General features: G+C 30.9%; 1 protein-coding gene across 1 annotated transcript in view; it reads right to left on the bottom strand.

The window, feature by feature from the left end:
• Nucleotides 1–21,955, bottom strand: part of LOC106682805 (ATP-dependent translocase ABCB1) — a 36,648-nt gene that overhangs the window by 9,991 nt on the left and 4,702 nt on the right. The window contains exons 2-23 of the mRNA XM_067045624.1: nucleotides 18,064–18,119; nucleotides 17,943–17,994; nucleotides 15,670–15,807; nucleotides 15,488–15,591; nucleotides 12,711–12,819; nucleotides 11,317–11,450; nucleotides 7,722–7,893; nucleotides 7,424–7,548; nucleotides 7,099–7,270; nucleotides 6,355–6,579; nucleotides 5,997–6,122; nucleotides 5,282–5,485; nucleotides 5,025–5,029; nucleotides 3,573–3,825; nucleotides 2,923–3,038; nucleotides 2,547–2,582; nucleotides 2,298–2,370; nucleotides 1,916–2,047; nucleotides 1,518–1,619; nucleotides 1,277–1,438; nucleotides 293–496; nucleotides 3–100 (exon numbers count right to left, since the gene is read on the bottom strand). Coding sequence (XP_066901725.1) covers nucleotides 3–100; nucleotides 293–496; nucleotides 1,277–1,438; nucleotides 1,518–1,619; nucleotides 1,916–2,047; nucleotides 2,298–2,370; nucleotides 2,547–2,582; nucleotides 2,923–3,038; nucleotides 3,573–3,825; nucleotides 5,025–5,029; nucleotides 5,282–5,485; nucleotides 5,997–6,122; nucleotides 6,355–6,579; nucleotides 7,099–7,270; nucleotides 7,424–7,548; nucleotides 7,722–7,893; nucleotides 11,317–11,450; nucleotides 12,711–12,819; nucleotides 15,488–15,591; nucleotides 15,670–15,807; nucleotides 17,943–17,994; nucleotides 18,064–18,119 — 2,798 coding nt within the window. The remainder of the gene's footprint in view (nucleotides 1–2; nucleotides 101–292; nucleotides 497–1,276; nucleotides 1,439–1,517; nucleotides 1,620–1,915; nucleotides 2,048–2,297; nucleotides 2,371–2,546; nucleotides 2,583–2,922; nucleotides 3,039–3,572; nucleotides 3,826–5,024; nucleotides 5,030–5,281; nucleotides 5,486–5,996; nucleotides 6,123–6,354; nucleotides 6,580–7,098; nucleotides 7,271–7,423; nucleotides 7,549–7,721; nucleotides 7,894–11,316; nucleotides 11,451–12,710; nucleotides 12,820–15,487; nucleotides 15,592–15,669; nucleotides 15,808–17,942; nucleotides 17,995–18,063; nucleotides 18,120–21,955) is intronic.

Raw genomic sequence — 21,955 nt, forward strand, 5'->3', positions numbered from 1 at the left:
GCTCTTTTGTAAAGATATCATGAATATATTCTTGCAAACACAAAAACTGAACTGTTTTTATGTTTTGGTGGTTCTCAGCTGCAATCTGAAATATCCCATACTAATATATTATTTCATCTCGTAATAAACTGAAGTAACCTTCTGTTAACAGTAATTTTAATTTCTCTCATTAATCAGCAGTATCTTAAAAATATCAATTTAAATAATAATATATTAATACAGTTATAACTAGTTAGTATTTCTTCAATCAGAACTGACTATTGTGTAAAAAGAAATAATATGTTTAAGTTACTTTCGCTACTTTCTCACTAGTTTCACATTCCTGGACATAGGATCGAAAGTTCATTCTCATCTGAATCCAGTTTCCAAAGATAATGAAGGGCACAAAAAACAATGCAATTAGGGTGATCATCCATCCGGAATAGAAAGCGATCGCTAGTGATAAGACAGTAGTTACTGTAGTTATAATGATACTTCCTGCCCTTAAACCTGCAATCTTTAAAATGTAAATATACATAACTCAAATATTAATATATCTACAAACTGTGTGTAAAAACCTACTCTATCTCCTGGTATGATGGGCTACAATAAAAAAAAGTTAGCAGTATACTAATAAAAATAATAAAATAATACAAAGTTCAGTAATACATGAAACATGAAAACAAACATTTTATGGCTGTCTAGTTTACTATCAAGGATCTACGTAATTATACAATGTGTTCCATTATTTTTCTTTGGATATAAATTTTGAATTAAAATTTTACATGTAAATTATTGTATTTATTGTTGAAAATGTTATGCAGAACTAGCTGCTTTGGGTTATAAGACCTCAGATTTTTTTTTCTATTTATATTTCTTTAAATGTAAAAACTTGTTGCCTTTAAGTTTGATTCTTGGAATAGACAGCTCACTTTTCTAGTAAAGCATCAACTTTTTTTTTCTTTTTATAATTTCCCTTTTGTTTCTGTTTTGTTCTATGATTTTACAACTTTTAACACACAAAAAAAAAAAAGAAGAAAGAAAAAAAAAGTCTTGTTCTAATGTTGTATACTACTAATGTTTGTAATTATTATAGTATACCTGTATAGGCCTATTTATCGTTAGATTAAAAATATCGTCTGCTTAGACTAAAATAAGTATGCTGTGTGACAAGCAACCCAATGAAGTTGGGCAGCAGAACTTTGTATTTTAATAAAGTTTTTCCCCTTTCTTTTTTTTCTTTCCAATTAAATTAAAAAGATTTAATAGATGATTATTACGTTAAAAATTAAAATACATTTTTCACAAGTGGGGGTTCCTTTGCCAATATGTTGGTAAGTTTGTTTGGTGAATGATTCTTATGATCGAAGAAAGATAATTGCTGTGAAAGGATGTTTTTAAAGGTTCGTATCCTCAGCTCCTTTATCATATTTTCTGTCACTGAAGAAGAAGCAAGAGCCTGAAATATTAATTGTGGTATATGTAATGGATAAAAAAAATAAACAAAAACCTTTTTATAACAATGGAAAGAATCTTACAGCAGTGCTTATAGTTATTACAGTCACCAATGCCAATATTCCAAACATTCCACTCCATAATTTAACCTGAGATTTAAATTCTTCTAAAGGTAACACGAATAACTGAAAGTAATTACAACACAGACCTTAATGAAAGTTTCAGATAGTAAAAGTAGTTTAAATTCCTATATTTATATTAACATTAATAAGAAAACAATGGTTGTAGAAAAAAACAAATAAGAAGTAAGTTGTGAAATTAAATAAGCAAAAATTGCTTTACTAATATCCATTCTTTAATAAAAGAAATATACATATAGTTCATATCAATATCATATATTAATAAATACTAAAAAGACATTATCCTCTTTTGATAACAGTTTAGGTTTGTTAAATTATGTTTCTATTGATAAAATACTAACTCTTAAAACACCTCCATATAGAATGGCAAAAGCAGGCATCTGGCAACCAGCAATAAGGCAAGTTATCACCGTAACTGTTATTAACCATGGTGAATTTGTTATCTGTAGTAATGTTAAGTACTTCACATCTTTCTGCATCAAAACCAGAAAATAAAATGGTTAATTTTTATTCTAAAATTGTTTTCAGAAATCCCGTTTTTATTGAAAATTAATGACAATTCAGGCTGCCTTCATTTATTAGAATCATTATTTTAAAGATTAAAATTGTCTTATTCGATGTTTATGGGCATTGATTCTCACTATTTTTTTCAAATTAATTTTTATTGTATTTTAAAAAGAGTATTAAAGAATAATAAAGAAGTCAGTTGAAAGATAAACTTACAGAACACTGGTTAATCGATATTTTTGAAGAAAGTCTGTTTTGATTAAGCCAGTTCCATATATTAGCATGCTTACTGTAAGAAAACCATCAGGAAATTTTTTAGTTTCATGAATTCACAGTAAATAATACACTATAATGAATATAATGAGTGAGATTGAAACAAATCACACTATGATAAATTAATGAATAGATAGAAAATCATGTTGCAATTCAATTATTTAAAAAAATATATAAATGGAATATACTTACACTCCATTTTGAGCAAATGATTTAGATGTTTCTGTCCTTAAAAATAAAAATACAAAACATATTAATTAAGCTAATAAAAAAAAAAAAACATTACATTATAAAACAATAGTAAGATAAGTGAGGTAGTCGAGTAAGTGCATATCCTGGGGCAAGTAGGGGAATTTTTCTCAAATATATTTTGTCAGGAAAACTACCCTATCAGTAATAATTTTAAGTAAATCAATCCTATTAACTCTGAACTACTTAAGATGGTAAATCTACTAATAAAACAAATTTGAGAAAAACCTCTATTTATGTACTAAGTCGATACAGACTCTCCCTGACTTACCTTAATTAATTTCAATAAATTGTATAATATAACAATAAAAATACTTACATACATGGTTCTTCAATATCTAAAGATTTGTTGCTTTGTGAGAGTACCAAATTATAATACACTCCTTTCTTTTCCATCAGTTTCAAATGATTTCCACATTCAACAATTTGTCCGTCCTATCGTTTACAAATTGAAAATATTAATCAATTTTTTTCTAAAATTAAAACTTAAGAACCTAGAATAAGAAACAGAAGAAGATTGTTATAGAGCAAAAATTGCGTGCAAAAGACTGTTGTGTGGAAACAATACAATTTGTTTTTTTAAGATTCTTTATTTATTCTGTGATGAGTGTGCCATTAGAATAACATACCAAGCATCAAAAACGGCCTTGGAGCCCTTGAGTAAAGTACAAAGTTTAAAAATAATATAATATTTTACAAAATAATTATTTCAGAAATAATAATTATTCATTTTACGTTGAGGACCATAGTAAGTTTAGGCTTAGAAGAGAAAAAAAAGGTATGTACAATCACTTCTTTTTTTTTCTAAGAGGTATATGATACACTGTATGAGTTATTGAGTAAACAAGTGGATTAAATCAGAAAATGTAGTTCTGAGATAGTCAACATTTTAGAAAAACCTCTTGGTAAGGAATTACAGCAATAACTACAAATAATGTATTTGTTGCAACACTTAAAAAATTCACTTACTTTCAATGTGAAAATAATGTCTGCATTATGTATTGCTGATAACCTGTGCGCAATTATAATTGTGGTTTTATCCTTAGATGCTTTGTCTAAAGCAATTTGAACGATTGTTTCACTGTGAGAATCAAGAGCTGAAGTAGCCTCATCTAAGAGAAGGATCTTGGGTTTCTTCAAAAGAGCTCTAGCTATTGCAATTCTTTGTTTCTGGCCACCAGATAATTGGACTCCTCGCTCTCCAACCTCTGCTACTGTAACCCTTTGCAAAAAGAAGTAATAGTGTTTCAAGTAACATACTTCTATCAGTTAAGTTTAGTACATATAAATAGATAATCAAATTTTGACGTTACCCTTTTTCATTGAAATATATACATTTACTGATTGAAAAAAACAGTAAGTTATTCACAAAATCATAATGATCTTGCTTAGTTTAATTAAAATGATATTAAACTATTTCCCTAAAAAATATAAATTGTTCCCATAGTCATTTATGTTCATTAATTAGGAAGTACTGTTGGTAAACTACATAACACTGGTATAGCTTACAACTATTACAGCAACTGCTGTAGCCACTGCCATGATATAAAATGAAAGAAAGTCATGGCAGTATTGTCTTACTAGGTCTGGCATGATAGTTGACAGTACATATAGCAGCAATGAAGTTACTATCCAGTTAAAAAGCTAAATGCTGACAATTTACAGTCATGGTACAAATTTCACAGCCATGTTTAAAAATATTTGGTAATTGTCATCATGACAAAGCTTACTGTCATTGTGCAACTATCATGCAGTATTCACTGTCACATAGATTGGAAGTTGCATGCAAAGTAGTCTATTCAATTTTAAGAAAAATAATTTATTTTGAATTTATTAAACTCATATGTAAATGACCGACTTAGTTGTAATAAAAATGAAATTATAAATGAGAATATTGCTCTTTTCTCTTTCACTTATCTGTATAGGGAATATCTGATGAAGTTGTAAGACTAAGAAGTTGTAAGAAGACAAAATAAGTTGTAATAAAAATGAAATTATAAATGTGAATATTGCTCTTTTTACTTTCATTTATCTGTATAGAGAATATATAATAAGAGTATTGCATAGTGTGATTGTAAAATAATTTTGGCTCTAGGTTAGGCAAAGCATTTTAACCTGGCATCGAGATTGTATTTTATTCCATAGTAGAAATACATTGTATATATGCTGACAGCCCTACAATTTATCTGTTTAATAATTGTAGAGAACAGTATAACCAATCCCACAATCTGATAAAAATGGCTTGATGGCAGAACATGATCTGAACCAAAATATTGAATGGATCAGGACTAGAAAGCAAGGAATTACCTTTCTCAATCAAGTTACTAACTTAAATGACCAAGCTAACTTTTATAAAAATTAAAAAACGATACAATTTCATAATTTTTTCTAATAATTATATTGTTTATTCACTCCTCTTACCTAAACTAAAATCAAACTATAAATATCTAAAATAAATCCAAATATTTTCCCATCATAACACTCATGCATACATACAGTTGGTAAATTTCAATTATATTTTTATAATTATGATATAAATTATGTTCTGCTGTTTTTCACTTTTACTAACACCATTGATCACCAAGTAAATTTGTATTTAAATTTAAAAAGCATCATTGTTTTTTTCTCAAATAAGTATTTGTTTTAATTGATCTGAATCAGTGGTTTAGGATACATACCTGAGGTAAAGCCTCAATAAATGTATCAACAAATGCTAGTTTGGCTGCTTCTTCAATGTCTTCATCAGTCGCATCTGGTTTGCCATAGCGTATATTTTCCCTGATGGACACATCAAACAGAACAGGCTCTTGTGAGACAACTCCTATTGCATGCCTCAACTTCTGTACATTCAGTTCCAGTAGGTCATAACCATCAATTAAAACCTTTAAAAATTAATGATTTGTAACTATTTATAAATTTAACTCTGGGCTAGAGTCTTTTTATTTCTTTTTCAACAAAACTTTTGCTAACTATTCACAAAACTATACACCATTATAAATATAGATGATTGACTTTAGGTGAATTAGAAGTAAACTAGTTGAGGTCAAGAAAAACAAAAATAGTTTCAAACATTAATAGCCAACGTTTCAACTGACATTGCTGGTCTTTTTCAGAGCTGTTTTGATTGATGAAAGTGTACACCAATAAAAAAAAAAAATTGAATATTATTAATAATTAATTTTTTTTTGCTAATTAGTGTGCACTTCCAGCAATCACAACAGGCCAGAAGAAGATCTATAGTGAATTGAATGATCTATAGTGGTTGAAACATTGGACATTAATACATAGTTGAAAATATTTTTGATTTTCTTCACTAAAATCTGGACCATCTTCAAATTCATAAATCAGTTTATATATACTAAATGAATTTTCAAAAAATTTATTTCCAATTACCTTGCCAGAAATGGGATCAAAGAACCTCAAAATGAGGTTGACTAAAGTGCTCTTCCCGCAACCACTTGATCCAACTATTGCAACTGTTTTGCCAGCAGGAATCGTTAAGTTTAGACCAGACAATATCTAGAGGACACATTAAGAAACTAAAGTCAGAAATCAATTTTTTATTTTCCTCAACTTCACTAATGAAAGAACTAAACTTAAACAAATTGATTGGATTTAGTTTTTAATGTAAGCTTTTAAGCACATAAATGTACTTTATTGCACTACTTTCATAAAGAAGATAACAAATCTTACAATAAAAAAAGTTAAGCAGACTGTGACAATATGAAAAAGTCATGATAAAAAAACATACCATAACTTGAGGCCTTGTAGGATATGAGAAAGAGACATTTCTGAATTCAATAAAACCTTTTATATTTTCAACAGAGAGCCCTTCCTTAGAATATGGATCTATCTTCGGAATATTGTCAATAATATCTAGTACAATGATTGCAGATCCAATAGCTGAGCTAATCTCAATGATGTTGGGTAGTGAGTTTCCGATCCCGATAGCACCAGTAATAACGCTCATCAATACCTGTTAAAAAGCAAATATAAAAGAACATAATCATCATTAAATAGATTACAATTTGGTTTTATTTAAAACATATCACTAGAGTGATACTAGTTAGCCTCAGTTACAGTATATTATTTTTTTAAATATGATCTATAAACATTAAATAATACATATTGATGTTCTCTAATATGTGTCTATGTTAGTTGAATTGCTCTATGCTTCTGATAGGCTGTAAAATATATTACAAACTCAAATATACGATTACAGCCCTCTTCCATTTTCAAAGTTTACTTGCTTAAATCAGATCACTCTCTAGTTCATCAATGGGCATGTCTTCAGCTCAATATGTTATAAAACAAATAAAAAGTTTCATTTATGAATTGAACCTACTTCATCAAGTATCAGGAACAAGTTTTTTTAAACCAGTTTTTAATTTAATGCAATGTTGTTAGATTTATTCACAAGAAAACAGAAAAATTTTCATCCAAAGATTAGTAATAAGATAATACAAATATGGAGAAGTTATTTAATACTACTTACCGTGAACAACTGACCAGGTATTAATAGATGGTTGAGAAAGAGCTTTGAGCCATACCAGAGGCCAAAACCATAAAGAAAGTAGACAAGGCCCATAGAGACCGCTAGGCCAATGGACAGCGGGTAGTATTTCTTCATTGCCAGACTTTTCCCTTTCATCACTGCCTCCCTGAACCTGAGCCAGTGTATTGTAGGATCAATACTTTTATAGACAAAGTAACGGGTATAACAAACTTTTATAAATTTACTTCCATATTATTCAAATAAAATCAAACCAGCAGTTGTAAATCTATTTTCATTAATATTAAATAATCCACAAATAACTTACCTTTCTAACTCCAATTTTTCACCACCAAATGCAATTACAGTTTTTATAGATGCCAATGCCTCTGAAGCTATCCCTCCAGCAATACCATAACGTAACTGCTCTCTAGCAGCAATTTCAGATCCTGCCTATTTTCCAATGTTAAAATTAGTCAATGCACTCAACAATGGATAATCTTTAAACTAATGAATTAGTTTTTTGTTTGGAAGCTAATTACTTGCTGTTATACAGTAGTTTTAACAAGTACTTGTTTAAACGAATTCAGTTTAATATTCGTTATGGTATTTGCTGTTTTTCTAACCTTGGCTGTGTAGGCTGAAATGGTGACTAGTATTGGACCACTGATGACAAGTACTACGGTCAGCCTCCAGTTGGTGAAGAAGCCCACTGCCAAACCAGACAGCAATAAGGACACTGCTTGGACCAAGATTGGGACCTTACTGCCAAATCCATCCCTCATCCTTTCTATGTCACTGTAGCGTAACTTATTCTCTTACATATTTTGAATAATAGATTACAATAATTTTTTTCAGGACATTAAAAGATCAATAAAGATTTTATAACTAACCACTTTATAGAGAAAAGGATTGATTTTGTGGGGAAAAAATGTTATTTTTTGGAGGTTCTGTTGGCTCCCCTTAGAACTCTAACAGTTATCCCTAATAATCAAAGTGCTAAAGTTGATAGCAAAGGAGTCATAGGGTGTCAAAGTTGCGCAAAACGTTAAGTTAGCCGTACCTATGGATGGTATTCTTCATCTCTTAAGCAACAGATTCTGTAAATATTTGAATACTCTAGAAGTCTTAGGAGGGCTACCAGACCTCAACAAATTTTCAAAAACGTAGAGGGTGGGGGACCAATTTCACAGATGTAGAGTGTACTCACTGTAGTAGTAGCATTGCATTTATAAAAAAACATTTGGCTATGTACTCTAATATTGATTTTCATGCAATGGATTTATTATTTACAAGTTTAACCTCTCGTTTGTGGCCGAAGGAACGTCTACATTTATTCTTTTTGTACATTCACTACCGATATATGAAATATATAGCTAGGGAATGCACAGGGGTATCCAGCGAGGAGGGGGCAGAGGAAGGCAGCTGCGCCCCCCTAGAAGTGAAAAAAAATTATTAATTTAATAAAAATTAAATTTTATTTTCAAGGGAATAATTTTAATAACTAATGAAGCTCTGCTATAAATATATATAATTTTCTTAAAACGTTTGTTTCATTCACCTTTTTCGAGCTGAAATGTCACAACCTGAACGACCATGTCTTGTCCCCTTCCCTTATGTTCTTCCTGGGGAATACGCTTTTGAGGAAAAGTATTGAAATCGTGAAAATTTGAATACGTTTTGAGGTCCCCCAGTTCAAATAAGCAAGTCTAATAATAATAAAATAGCGAGTGTGTCCATGTGTGTGTGGTAAGTTTAGCTCAAAAAACGAAAAGTTGTACAGAACTAAAATTACATATTTAAGGGGGGTATATGCCAGGGATGTAACAACTTGTTCGATAATATCGACCAGTGGGAAGTGCTATTTTATAAATTCGATTTTTCACATCTTATCGACTTTCTGAAAAAGGCTAACGATTTTGATTAAATTCGGTGTGCCAATGTACAATCGAATGGTATTTAATATCAGAAAGGCCTTAACCTCATTGAAATAGTTTAACAGGGCTTAAATGCCGATTTTTTTAAAACTCTACTACTAAACTGCCTTTAATTTTGTTTATTTGAAATAATTAATCATCTCACATTTTGATTAATACTAAACAAATTGATTAATATAAACTATAAAAGGATTGATATTAACTTAAGGAGGTAAAAGAAAAAACATTTTAAAAACAATTTAATATTGAATAAATTATGGGAGTGCAACGTCAATTTTAAACACCTGACATATTTTTATATTTCTGTTATACTTTTATAAAGGAAACATAAAAATTTTTAAACAAGAAGTAATATTAAAAGTATTTACTTCAAAGGCTTATTTGTAAAATTATTAAGGGTAAGTCTTGTTACAGTGAATAATTTAAAAATAATTGTTCTGAAACGAGCGAGAATTAAGTCAAAATTGGATGGTAAATGAAAGTTATGTGATGCACCAGATTTTTTTTTTTACAATTTAATTTCATAAAATTTAATTAATAAAATGTTTTTGGTATTCTTAGGAGTTCTTTTTAAATCAATGATTGCTTATTTATTATAAACTTGTTTCAATTAGAATGAAGATAATAATAATAATAATAATAATAATCCTACAAAGACCAATAATAAGAATCATCAGTTTTTAGCCTTTACAATCAAACAAAAACAAACATTAGGTTCGAGTCTGACCCAGCGATAGAACACGAAAAATCTGATTAACTGAAAAAAAATTAAACAGATTCTCTCGTTTTACAAGAGACTTCCATCCTGAGGCAGTGGTTTCCATCTCAAAGCAATATGTGGACGACCGAGCCAGAAATTAATCCAAGTGCGGCCAAATCAAAAATCAGGAAAGATAATTAATAAAGTAGTTCTAACAATAAATCTCCACAAAAATATGTCATGGCATGCCGGCCGCATTATCATCATCGCCCCCCAGCATCCCAAGCCCGGCTCTCACGAACCGCATCTTTGGTACGATTTAGTTCAAGAGCCCAAGAGGAGAAAAAAATGTCAACTATTTCACACCAATTTTTGAATTCTTTAATGAAAACTATGCATAATTACTAGTCAAAATAGATTAACTGCCACAAATATGTTTAAGTGAAGTTAAAAATGGTGGCTACTTCAAAACGTAAAAACATGTATATATATTTTCATTTGATGCTCCTTATCGTTAAAACTACCTACAAAAACAGAAGACCAGAAAACATCATTTAAATTAGAGTAAATGTACTAAAACCTGAACCTTCAACGTTCGATAGTTCCCGAGATATAGTTTTTTAAAAGTAACATTTCATAAAAAATTGTACTGAAAAATCAGTAGTTAGTAAATTTATTGTGAGATGTCTATTAGCACTTCTTAGTAGGTGTAGTATTTTTTATAATATTTGCTAAAATAAAATGATTTCTCAACAATACTAGTCCGAACAACTAGAAATTATCATCTAATTTATTTTAGCAACATTCATGAAAATTACTACTCCTACGAAGATAAACTACTTCTACATTACATTAAACGAGGTATAATTTGAGTGCTAATAAACATCTCTACGTCTCATGGTTCCACAGATAAAGATTTTCCACAATAAATTCACCAGCTACTGATTTTCCTGTATATATTTCATGAAATGTTGCTTCTTAAACATCTGTATCTCAGGAACTACTGAACGCAAACAGCTCTATTAGAGCTCATATTTTAGCAAATGTATGCTACTTTAACTGATGTTCTATCAGGTATTCCAGTGTTTCAGGTAGTTTTAAAGATAACATTTTTAAATAACCATGATTTTGTATTCCCTCTAATTATACTTGGCAGACTCATCAAATTTGACTTGTAATCAGACGTAGTTTTTATTAAAGTAATCAAACATTGGGGGTGAAATAACTGACTTTTTTCACCGGGCTCTTGTACCGATTGTTTTAGACCAACGGAAGTTATTAGTTTATTCTAGAAATGCCTAATACTTTAACTTCTCTTATCATTTACGCTGTAATCTTAACCCTAGTTACTTGATGCAATTGGAGCCACTTACCCATAGTTTCTTTATAGTAATTAGCTTATTTATAGAGGAAGGAAAGGTGTTGACTCACTGTGCACTGACCCGCAAAACCCACTTTGGGGACCAATGAACCAAGGACAGACAGGTGGACATGAACTTTAACTATCTGTATCAGGAATCTCGGATAGAGTAGTCGTTGAACACGAAAATTGATTTTTTTATTAAAAAGTATCACATTCCTTACTCTGTTATTTTGTTGGTTAGATTTTCATTCCCTCTCTCTTCGTACCACGCCATCTCCTGGCGGAGGGTCTGGGCGAAGTATATTTGCCTAATCCTGCAGATCTGGTTGCAGCATGCGATTTCCCAGCATATTATCTAATCCGGCAGAAAAATACTTTATTAGAACAATTTAAAAGAGTTAGAGTGTGAACATGAACAACACTCTCACAGAGTGAACAAATCATCGGACTAATATAGAAAGAGTGAATTAATAAATTGGGTATTTATATCCCCATATTATATATAAGTATATCCCAGTTCCAATAATCCACTAGTGTAAGCCAACCAAGTTATAACCTTCATTGGACCCCTCACCTAACCTTATAATGCCAAAAGGCAATCCAAGTTATCCTTAACACCCAGCTATACATATAGCATACCTCCTATATGTACGTACCAAATACCCACTAAAATCATTACAGGGGGGTATGAAAAAAAAAAATTGGGTATTTTTGATTTTTTTTTAGTGATACTAATTAGTTAACCTGCGTAAAATAAAATCAAAATACTACCAGATTATCAAAAATAAAAACATATAGGATTTTCATCGACAAAATATTTTCCAGACCAAATAAAGACGTATATTTCTGAAAATTCTTGTTGGATTCACTCTTTTTTTAAAAAAAAATCAAACCAAGGATATGATTTAGGGAAAGAGCTTAGAAAAAAATTAGGTAGATCAGAGTTAGCAGAACTTTCAACAATTATCTTCCTAAACCCATGAACAGCACAGGTAAAAAAAAAAATGTTTTTCTTGTATTCATATTTAAACAATTAAATGTTGATTCTATATTTTAAATAATAACCAAAACCTTCATTTGTTATTTATAAAGTTAACTTTTGTAGCAACTAGACCGATATTTAGGATTTTCGATAGGAAATAGATAAAATGTGCTACAATATGAAACCAAAATGAGATCTGTACGACTATTACTTTCCAAAGTAAATGTCTCCAAATTACATAAATTATCATGTTTGGCTCTTATTTCGTGAAATATTTCTTCCATGAGAACAACATTATTTAAATCTTAAATAAATTTTAATAGATTTAATTTCAGCAAGCTACAGAAGGAAAGTTAAGGCTCAATGGTTTTCTCAAGAATAGCGAATGACCAAAAATATTGAGAAGAAAATGTTGAAGTTATAGTCACTTATTTTTTATTAAATTCTAATAATCATAATAAAAAAAACAATTCAAGTATTCGGAGTAAGGAATACGAATAATTTATTCATATCAAGTAGATTTGATTACAATATATAATGTACATAGGAAAATAAGACGACCGAAAAGATAGAACAAAAATTGACACTATCTTTAATGGAAGGTGAATAGATACGAGGACTTCCTGTTCTTACCTGAACAAAGCTTAGAATGCATACGACGGATCCAATGATTGCATACAAGAATCCAAAACGATGTGTCAGGTCCAAAAACACACTTTCATTGATGAAATCGTCTGGAACACTGTTGCATAATTTTAAAAATACATCCTTTGTCAGTATCCTATACAGTAATGATATTAAAATTTAAAAGACATGATACAATATTTATTGACTCCTAAATTTTGTCTCTGAAATAAATAAGATACAAAAATTTGAGAAACAAAATGATGTTCTTAATGTTCTTCCTTGGATTATCTTATCTGTAATGTTAGCCAAGAGATATATTGTTTTCTTTCTGTTTTTTTATTAACACATGCTCCGAAGTATTTCTAAAGTAGTTACTCTAAAAAGGTCTCAGAAAAGTTTGGACGAAAATGAAAATAAATTAAACAATCCAGAAACGAGAAAAATATTGATTTAAGTCCTGAAGAAAATAACCAGCACAACAGAAAAAACAAAACAAATATACTTAATGACAAAATTTGCAATAAAGATGAAAGTAAACAATAACTTCTATATTGGAAACTGAATTACTTGTAGATTATTAAAAATCTGGTTTCAAAATTGGGAATAAGCATGGCGGAGGATAGAGAGGGTGGCACAGTTATTAATAGAATTAAAGTCAATTGATCCAAAAATATGCTACCTCCCCATGAAAGATAGATTATTCAACTAAAGTCTTATCAGTAGCCACAACGAGGTTTCTGGTGAAAATAAGAAGAAATCATTTTATGTTGCTCTTGTACAATACAACGATAAGTTCTTCCCTCCCCCTCCCCCCGAATAAATGTACAGATTAGGAGACTTAAATGTACAGATGGGAACAAAATGCCTCTTTCACTTTCACCAGTTGAAAGCACAGCATTCATGAAATAACGAATGATAACGGAACTGGAATGGCCATCTTCTCTGTGGTACGAGGGTTGGTCGTCAATTAAATCTCCTGAACTCACTTGATTTAAAAAAAATAATAAGTCTATTTAATAAAGTGTTTATAATGAACTGAACTGAACTACTACTAATCAATAATTACGGTTAAAATATTACATCAGACTCCCTAATGACTACTGATTATCTGGCTGCCTTTTCGCTAGGTGGAAAAAGGAGGAGTTATATACGGAACCTGAAGAAAACTGCAGACCTTGTAATTAACATTATCCTTATAGTAATTCTCTTGTTTCTCATTTGATATCGATAAATGTCTGTAGTACTCTGTGCTACAACTATCCACTTGGCGTTCATGCGTTCATGGTGTGAAACAAAGCAAAGACGTGTAGCCAACTTAATATATGTGCGGATCTACACAAGAGCGAAAGTTGATTAAGATCATCTCTCGATTGCCTGGATCCGGGGAACAATCTATTTCATAAGTAGCTTGCGGGAAGAGGTTATCAAGAAGTTTGCTATCCAGAAACTCAAGGAAATAGAGATTGTAGAGCATTTGGCCAATAGCCTAAAAACCGAACTGAGGACTCAAACCATGCAGATAACATAAATCAGAAATAGAATTCATGTATATATTTCTAAACCAATAATGGATATAAGAATCATCCAATGGTGAAGGGAACTAAACCATATATATAAGACAGTCCCATGATTTGATCCAAGGCTCATCGTTTGGTAACGAAAATGAAATTATTACATCGGCAACGGGATTTGTGAACTAGTACATTTTCCACCGCAGTTCACCTTCATATTGTCATAGGCATTGATGGTGGCTTTTAACGGTAAATTGAATTTCCATCGCATTTGTTCTGTGCGTATGTTCGATCTACCGCACGGTCAAAAATCGTTAGAAATTTCTTTCGGTAATGTTTTCACGACGCGTTGGATCGGAAAAATCAGCAGCATATTATCGATTTAAATTTTTATTTTTTAATGAATCCTTTGAAAATCCTTCACCCTTTCCATTAGAAATTCTAGAAGTAAGTGTGCTGGAGAACTGGTTACAAAATCGACTTAACCATCAAATGAAACTTTATTCGCCACAAAAAAGACCTACCAAGTTTCATTTAGAAATTTTTAAAAACTTTAGAAAAAAAATGGTGTGATCAGAGAGATTATTAAGCTTACTGATTAATTTTGTATTTTTAATTAAGTCTATACGTTTTTATCTATAAACGAATAGACCTCAACTGATTGTCTTTTGAAATTGTTGTTTTTTGTGGAGAAAAACACTTGGAACAAAAGTTACTTTGCGGTCTAAGATGATGATAGGTGGAAATTTTTTATAATCAGGTATGCGTTTAACAAATGGATACTGTGCAATAATTTAGGAGGAAAAAATAATGGCTCCATCTCCAAAAAGTGTGATGTAATCCAGTTTTTATTGTATCTTGAAATGTTATGTTTTGAGATTTCATTCCCTTCACAAATGGATGATTCAATTGTATTTAGCGAAAAATACTTAATTATATAATTGACGCAAGAGATGTATATCGTTGCTTTAGCTATGATACCTCTTAAATTAAAAAAAATACCAACAATATTATTTTAATACTTTCAATATAATTATGCATCTCATCAAACAATCTTTTGTATCATACATAAATATATATATATTTATGAGTTTGAAAATTCTTTTGAAATGTCTCAAGAATGAAGCGTAAGTTGTTATTTTATTTGTTATAATAGTATAAAGTTTTTTTTTTTTCAGAGTCACGTGGTGTGGCAGCTTAAACGACGGTATAGTACTTTTCAGTTCATTCGGCCTATACTTTGACTAACTCTATAATAATTCTATCGATTACCTGCTGTCCACGAAAGATCTGCCTGAGGCAGGAACAAACTGGTACCTTGAGAATATATTTTCGGAATTGAGTACTGTGTTGTTCTTGTACCTGGGATCTCCGGCCTGTAAAACGTTTCCGTATCAATTTTACAAGAAATAAATATTTTATTTACTGTGCTTTTCGACTAAAACTTCTCTCACGTATTTCTCCTGCGACACGAATGCCGACGTGAGGTCTCCAAAGAGCAGTGATGTGAAGGGCAAGATGATGCCGTTGATGATGGCTACGGTAGTGCCCAGTATCATCAGGAAAATGTCCGAACTGCTGGCGTAGCGGAACTGAGCACAGTTTGTTGAGCTTGAAAACTTAGACAATTACTTCATAACTAGCAAATATAGGTTGTAATGACACATATCCATTTTTACAAGCGGTGTAAGCTCACAGTTGAGAGCTTTGTTTGATTCAAGAAAGTTACAAATCAATGTCAACTCACAACCTGTGATTTCCTTGTGATAAACCAGATGTGTTAGCTACTCGTTATATCTCCACCTAATTACAACTGGTCTAAAAGAAATAGTGGCATGCCTGAACTTAACTGTCTCGATTTGTTTTATAGCTTTTATGGGTACGCAATTTACTTTCATTACATATTTATGAAAAAAATTCATACGTTCATTTGCCATGCCACTTGAAAAAAATGGAGATAAAAGTTAAAAAGAAAGATAGTTTAGACATATGTATTGGGGAAAAGCCTTCATTGAATAAAAAGCGGGAAATTGTTGTAACCCAACAGGGTTATTATAATTCATTATTAATTAATTCATAGATGTGATGCAGTAGCAAGGACACGAGGAATCGTTGCATGAGGAATCATCTAAGGTAAGGTTCATATCTTGGACCCCGAACTTAGTGAGACAATGGATCCTTACACAATATCCAGATTCGCAAAGGCTATTGACATGTTTTGAGCAGAGGAGGGGCGGCGTATAACGATGACAATAGGCCTTCTATGGGCGCGGTGCATTTTGCCAGAAGAAAAAAAAATCCCAACAGGGAAATATTTATTTAATCTGGTTTGACACGATTATTAGGATCAATACTAGATTGGTGGCCGAAATATGGCCTAGGTCCTATTACAGCCTAATGCTGAAAAATAATACAAAGATAGAATGACTGAAAAAACAAGAGTTAGCGTCTGTTTCTAACGTAGACAAGACATCAGAATAAGACCAATTTATGGGGCAACGGGTTCTGCAATTCAGCTGTGCAGCTTTGATGTCAAAGGGCGCACGTCGTTGCAATATTTGAGGTAAGTTCTCATGTTTCTTGTGAATGATATATATGAGCTATCTGGGAACTAGTTGATGATTTCGATAGTTAAGGATCTCTTAAACTTTCAGCCTTTTGTTCGAATTTCGGTTTTTTCTTAAAGGAAATGAGCGTACTTCAGTAAAAACATAGCGTTATCCTAATATGGCCAATCGAATCCTAGGTAGGCCATATTAGGACATCCTTTGTTTCCTGTAGTTTTCGAGCATATTTTTCATCATAACAATGATATTTTGTTTGTAATTGATTGTTTATTAACTGTTTGATCTTGCTATATGTGATGATGGCTTCTCAACCAGTTAAGTAAAGAGGAAAATAGACAGAAAGGCACCTAAAAAAATGTATTGAAAGCGATGAAAGAAGGAATGACATCCAACAAAGCAGTTGAGCTTTTTTGGGTCATTGGGCATACTGGGAGAAGACACACTTCACTCCCAACAATATCGAAGCCGAAATTGGGTCGGAGGGCAGTTCTACCTAAATCTGGCGAAATGGAACTAGTTCACAGGATTCACAGGCTTGCTGGTGTGAAGATGACATTGACCTCAAGGTGTCACTTTTGTAGGTATGAAGGGCTAATAACATCGATTTGCCCTTCATCTGTCAATTTACGTTACGTCGGTGGATATGACAGCCGAGTTGACAGGGTGTATGTGTATCCAGAATGTGAATAGTAACCTCCTAAATTTATTCGTATGATATTGACACTTCCTGCAATACGGTTTTTAATTATTTCAATCGTGTTGAAATTTAATTTTGGTTTTTCCTTTGTAACAAAATAAAGTTGAGTTTGTAGGCTATATTTGGGACCCCTCTTAATATGGCATATTGATGATAATGGTTTGTGAATGCAAGAAATTCCTCCTAAACTTCCTTCTTAATTAGTTTCCATATTTTAGGTTGAAATTAGATAGATTAATCTAACAGTAAGCAAAATGATTGGATATTGAGTAAGCTTCAGCTGTTCAAACCTTAGGTAGGTCATATGTGGACCACCCACCTTAGTATTTTTTATAATAAATATTAAAAGCGATGTAATCGGCACTGTTAACTAACTCGATCTGATAAGAAGATACAACATAGCCCCATTTTTTTTTTTTTTTTTTTTTATAACTACAAAATAGTTATTTTCAATAAGCCTTACCAGACGTGAAACTGTAGAATCCTGGGCACCATCATGCACCTTCTTATTCATTCTGAAATTGAAAATTAGATATTTTTTTAAAGAATATTAACTAAAAGTAAATATTTAGCTCTATACTTACTTATTATTGAGGTATTTAGAGTTTTCCTCTAACACCCGATCGAGCGAGCTCTTTTTCTAAAACATATCGAAAGTTTTATTTATAAACTTATACTGTATTGAAGATTAAAGACAGCTGTTGGTATATCGCTCCATCCCCTAATTACATAGGTTAATATTATATAGTGATTATTTCCCTAATCAGGGCATCAGCACCCTCCAGAGAAATGAATATTTATTTGAGCTCAGTGGTATCCAAAAAAGGTATTCAAAATTTAATCTTATTTCTTAATAATTCAATCAATACTTGGTTCAACTTTGATGAGAAGGCATTCCATATTTAATTTGAAAATAAACATCACCACAAAAACGTGTATTTGAAGTCGAGAACAATCGACGTTCGACATTTTCAATCGATGTACGCTATAATGCTTTTGACGGAGATATTTTCCAAATTTATCATCTTTTAAGTAAGCAAAGGCTTTTTCCGTCTCAAGCCTAGCCATGTATAATTATATATCCTCAATTTGTTACATCTACTTGTAGCCATAACAAGTAGAATAACATTAATCATTGCTTTAAATTAGAAAATCCCGTGGCCATGTTCTTTTCAACCCATCTCGGAGGATTATCAAGGATTGTTAAGGATGAGAAATTGAGAACTATTGGGTTTGGCTGAGTAAAGATTTTGGAATGAAAGGAGGTATATCTATTTCGGGCCTAATTTGCAACAAATTTTGTTGAGATCTTTATGGATGAGTTTATTTATGACGTAATAAGGAGATTCAAAGATTTTATGGAGGATTTTTGATTGTAAAGATTGGATACGGGAAGAATTGGGTGGTTTGGTGGAGCCCCAAAGCTCAACTCCGTATGTCCGATTAGGTCTGATTATCATGGTGTAAGAGATTTTTTGTGAATGAATGATTTTTAAATGAAGCGTTTGTCAAGTAGGTGTTCTAGTAATTGGAATCACAAGCAGTGTCTTGTCGGTTCAGTCTAGTATGGTGATTCCAAGTAAGTCTATTTTCAAGATGGATTCCTAATGGAGTAGCGAAACTCTTCAACAGGCTTTAGAGATTAGAAAAAGAGACATTGCACACCAGAGTAACGATTCCACATTTTTGTGAAAATTGACTATAAAGAGTTATGTAATACCAAATGTTGGCTATAAAAAAGGTTTTATTAATGTCGAAATCGTTCAATATATACATAAAGTAGTGATATTGTGACATTTTACGTCTCTAGGGGAATAAAATAAAAAAATGTTTACTGTTACCTTGAACAGAGCAGAGATATTTAACAGAGAAAATTGAATAATAAAATTTGAAGATTATGAAAAATATAAGAAGATTATTGACAGTAATATATGAAGAAAATATTATTACTATTTTGAGGACAAAAGAAAATTTGTATTATTTATATATAAATATTTATAATTTATTGGAGATAAGTCTAAGTTAATAATTTACGATTTATAAGTAATTCCTTTGAATTATTGGATTATTAGACTATATAAACAACATGCATTATGTTGATAAAATTTATCTTATCATTAGTTTATAAAATGAATATTTTTTTAATTATAAGCCATAAATTTAAGTATTCGAATATAAGAATGATTTTTTTGTTTACAGAGAACAGTACAATGTAGTATAAATAAAACAAATGTCAATTTCCATATACTTGTAATTAACGATATATACCAGCAATAAGAACTTGTAAAATGTGTTATTTTACGTTTATAAAGTTGATTAAGGTTTCAAAGAATTAAAAACTAATTAACAATTATGTTAAAATATAAAGAGACAGCAAAGAGGTAATCAAGAAGAAAAAACCTTTAATTTGTTTTTGTTTTGTTTTTTGCCATTTTCATGCACTAATAAAGTGAATTTAGTCAGTTGCTTCTGAGAATTCACACAGGAAAGGCTTGTATTAATCAGTCCTGATAAAATTATTTTAATTTAAATATTAATGCAAGTGTCTTCCACTAATTACAAAAATCACTGAAGGTCAAATATGACAATAGAAATAAAAGTAAAATGTTTAATTTGTGATCATGTTCAAGTAAGTGAAATAACTTAAATATTTAAAGCTAAATCAAGTAAAGTTATGAAGTTGAAAATAATTGTGAATATTCATCATGAAGAATTAATTTTAAAAAGCAACGAACTTCAATTGACATGGATTAAAATTTTATATGGCATAATTCAATGTTTAATTTACGTTTATATTTTATCTTTTAAATTTTAAGTTGTTTTCGCTCATATAACCAATTAAATTCATATATAAATAAATTATGTTTTCTCTTTTTTTTTCAAATATTTCTGAAATGAATTAGTAATAAAACTCAATTATTAAATCATAATTTTTATTTTATTTTTGTTTTCGGTTGGCTCTACATGTTTGGCCATCCGAACAAGCCTTCTCCACGCTTCCCTTTATTGGGCTACTGCTTCCTAGTTAGCTGCATGTAGCTATTTCGTATCTTTCTTGATACTGCCTATCCATCTGGTTTTTGAACTACGACGTGGTCTCTTGCCAATTGCAGCATGGCATTCATTGCTGTGCTGAGGCGTCCTGATGGATTGCTTAGAGCCACAAGTCCCGCCCATCTAAACCTGCTTACCTTCCTACCATTAGATATTGACTGATCAGTCTCTGCAAGCAATTCACTGTTAGTTCTTCTCTTCCATGTGTTAAGACTCTGATCTCAAGTCGCATCTGTAATTGTACGGAGGACATTCCTTTCAAATATTTCGTTTCTGCTTTCTAGGGTACCCGTTATTGTACAAGAGCCCAAGAGGAGAAAAAGCAGTTATCTCACCCAAATTTTTGATCACTTTAATGAAAACTATGTATAATTACTAGTCAAAATTAATGAGTCTGCCAAGTATAGGTAGGGGGAATAAAAAATGGCGGCTGTTTGAAAGCGATAAAAAAAATTAATTTTTCATTCAGAGCTCTATATCTTAAAAAGTAGGAACAACAAAAGAAAATCTTAGAGAACGTCATTTAAATATGAGCAAAGTTGCTAAAATATGAGCCCTAAAAGAGTTATTTAAGTTAAATAGTTCTCGAGATATACCTTTTTAAAAAGCAACATTTCATAAAAATGTATGGGGCGTACTGAAAGATCAGTAGTTAGTGAATTTATTTTGAAAAATCTATATCCCAAAAACCATTTGACGTACCGATGTCTATTAGCACTAAAATTAAAGCTAGTTTAATGAGCTATAAAGTAATTTATGATGTTTATATTCATAGGAGTAATAGTTTTCATGAAATTTGCTAATATAAATTTATTTATAGTTGTTCGGACAAATTTTTATTTACCAAATTTATATTCATATTTGAATATCATAAAAACTACTACCCCCACGAAGATAAGTGTCATAAACTACTTTATAGTAAGTTAAATTTCCTTATTTTGAGTGTTGGCAGACAAATGTGCGTCTTATGGATCTAGAGATATATTTTTTAAAAAGTCCAACATTTTATACGAAGAACTAGAAATTAACATTTTGTGAGTTTATTTTGTCAAATATCATAAACACTAGTAGTCCTACAAAGATAAACATTATTAACTACTTTATAGTAAATTTAACTAGCTTTAATTTGAGCGCTGGCAGACATCTGTACGTCAGATGGTTTATGAAATGAAGTTTTTCATAAATCAAATTTATTGGCCGAACAACTATAAATTAATTTATTTTAGCAAATATCATGAAAACTACTATTCCTAGGGAAGTAAAGGTCATAAAATTCTGTATAGTCCATTAAACTAGCTTTAATTTGAGTGCTAATAGACATCTGTGCGGCACATAGTTCCTGAGATATAGATTTCTCATAATAAATTAACTAACTACTAATCTTTCAGTAGATTTTTAAGAAATTTTGCTTTTTAAAAAGCT

Source organism: Halyomorpha halys, unplaced genomic scaffold (genome assembly GCF_000696795.3).
Source record: "Halyomorpha halys isolate HHAL.00 unplaced genomic scaffold, Hhal_1.1 Scaffold25.1, whole genome shotgun sequence".
NCBI classification, from domain to species: domain Eukaryota; kingdom Metazoa; phylum Arthropoda; class Insecta; order Hemiptera; family Pentatomidae; genus Halyomorpha; species Halyomorpha halys.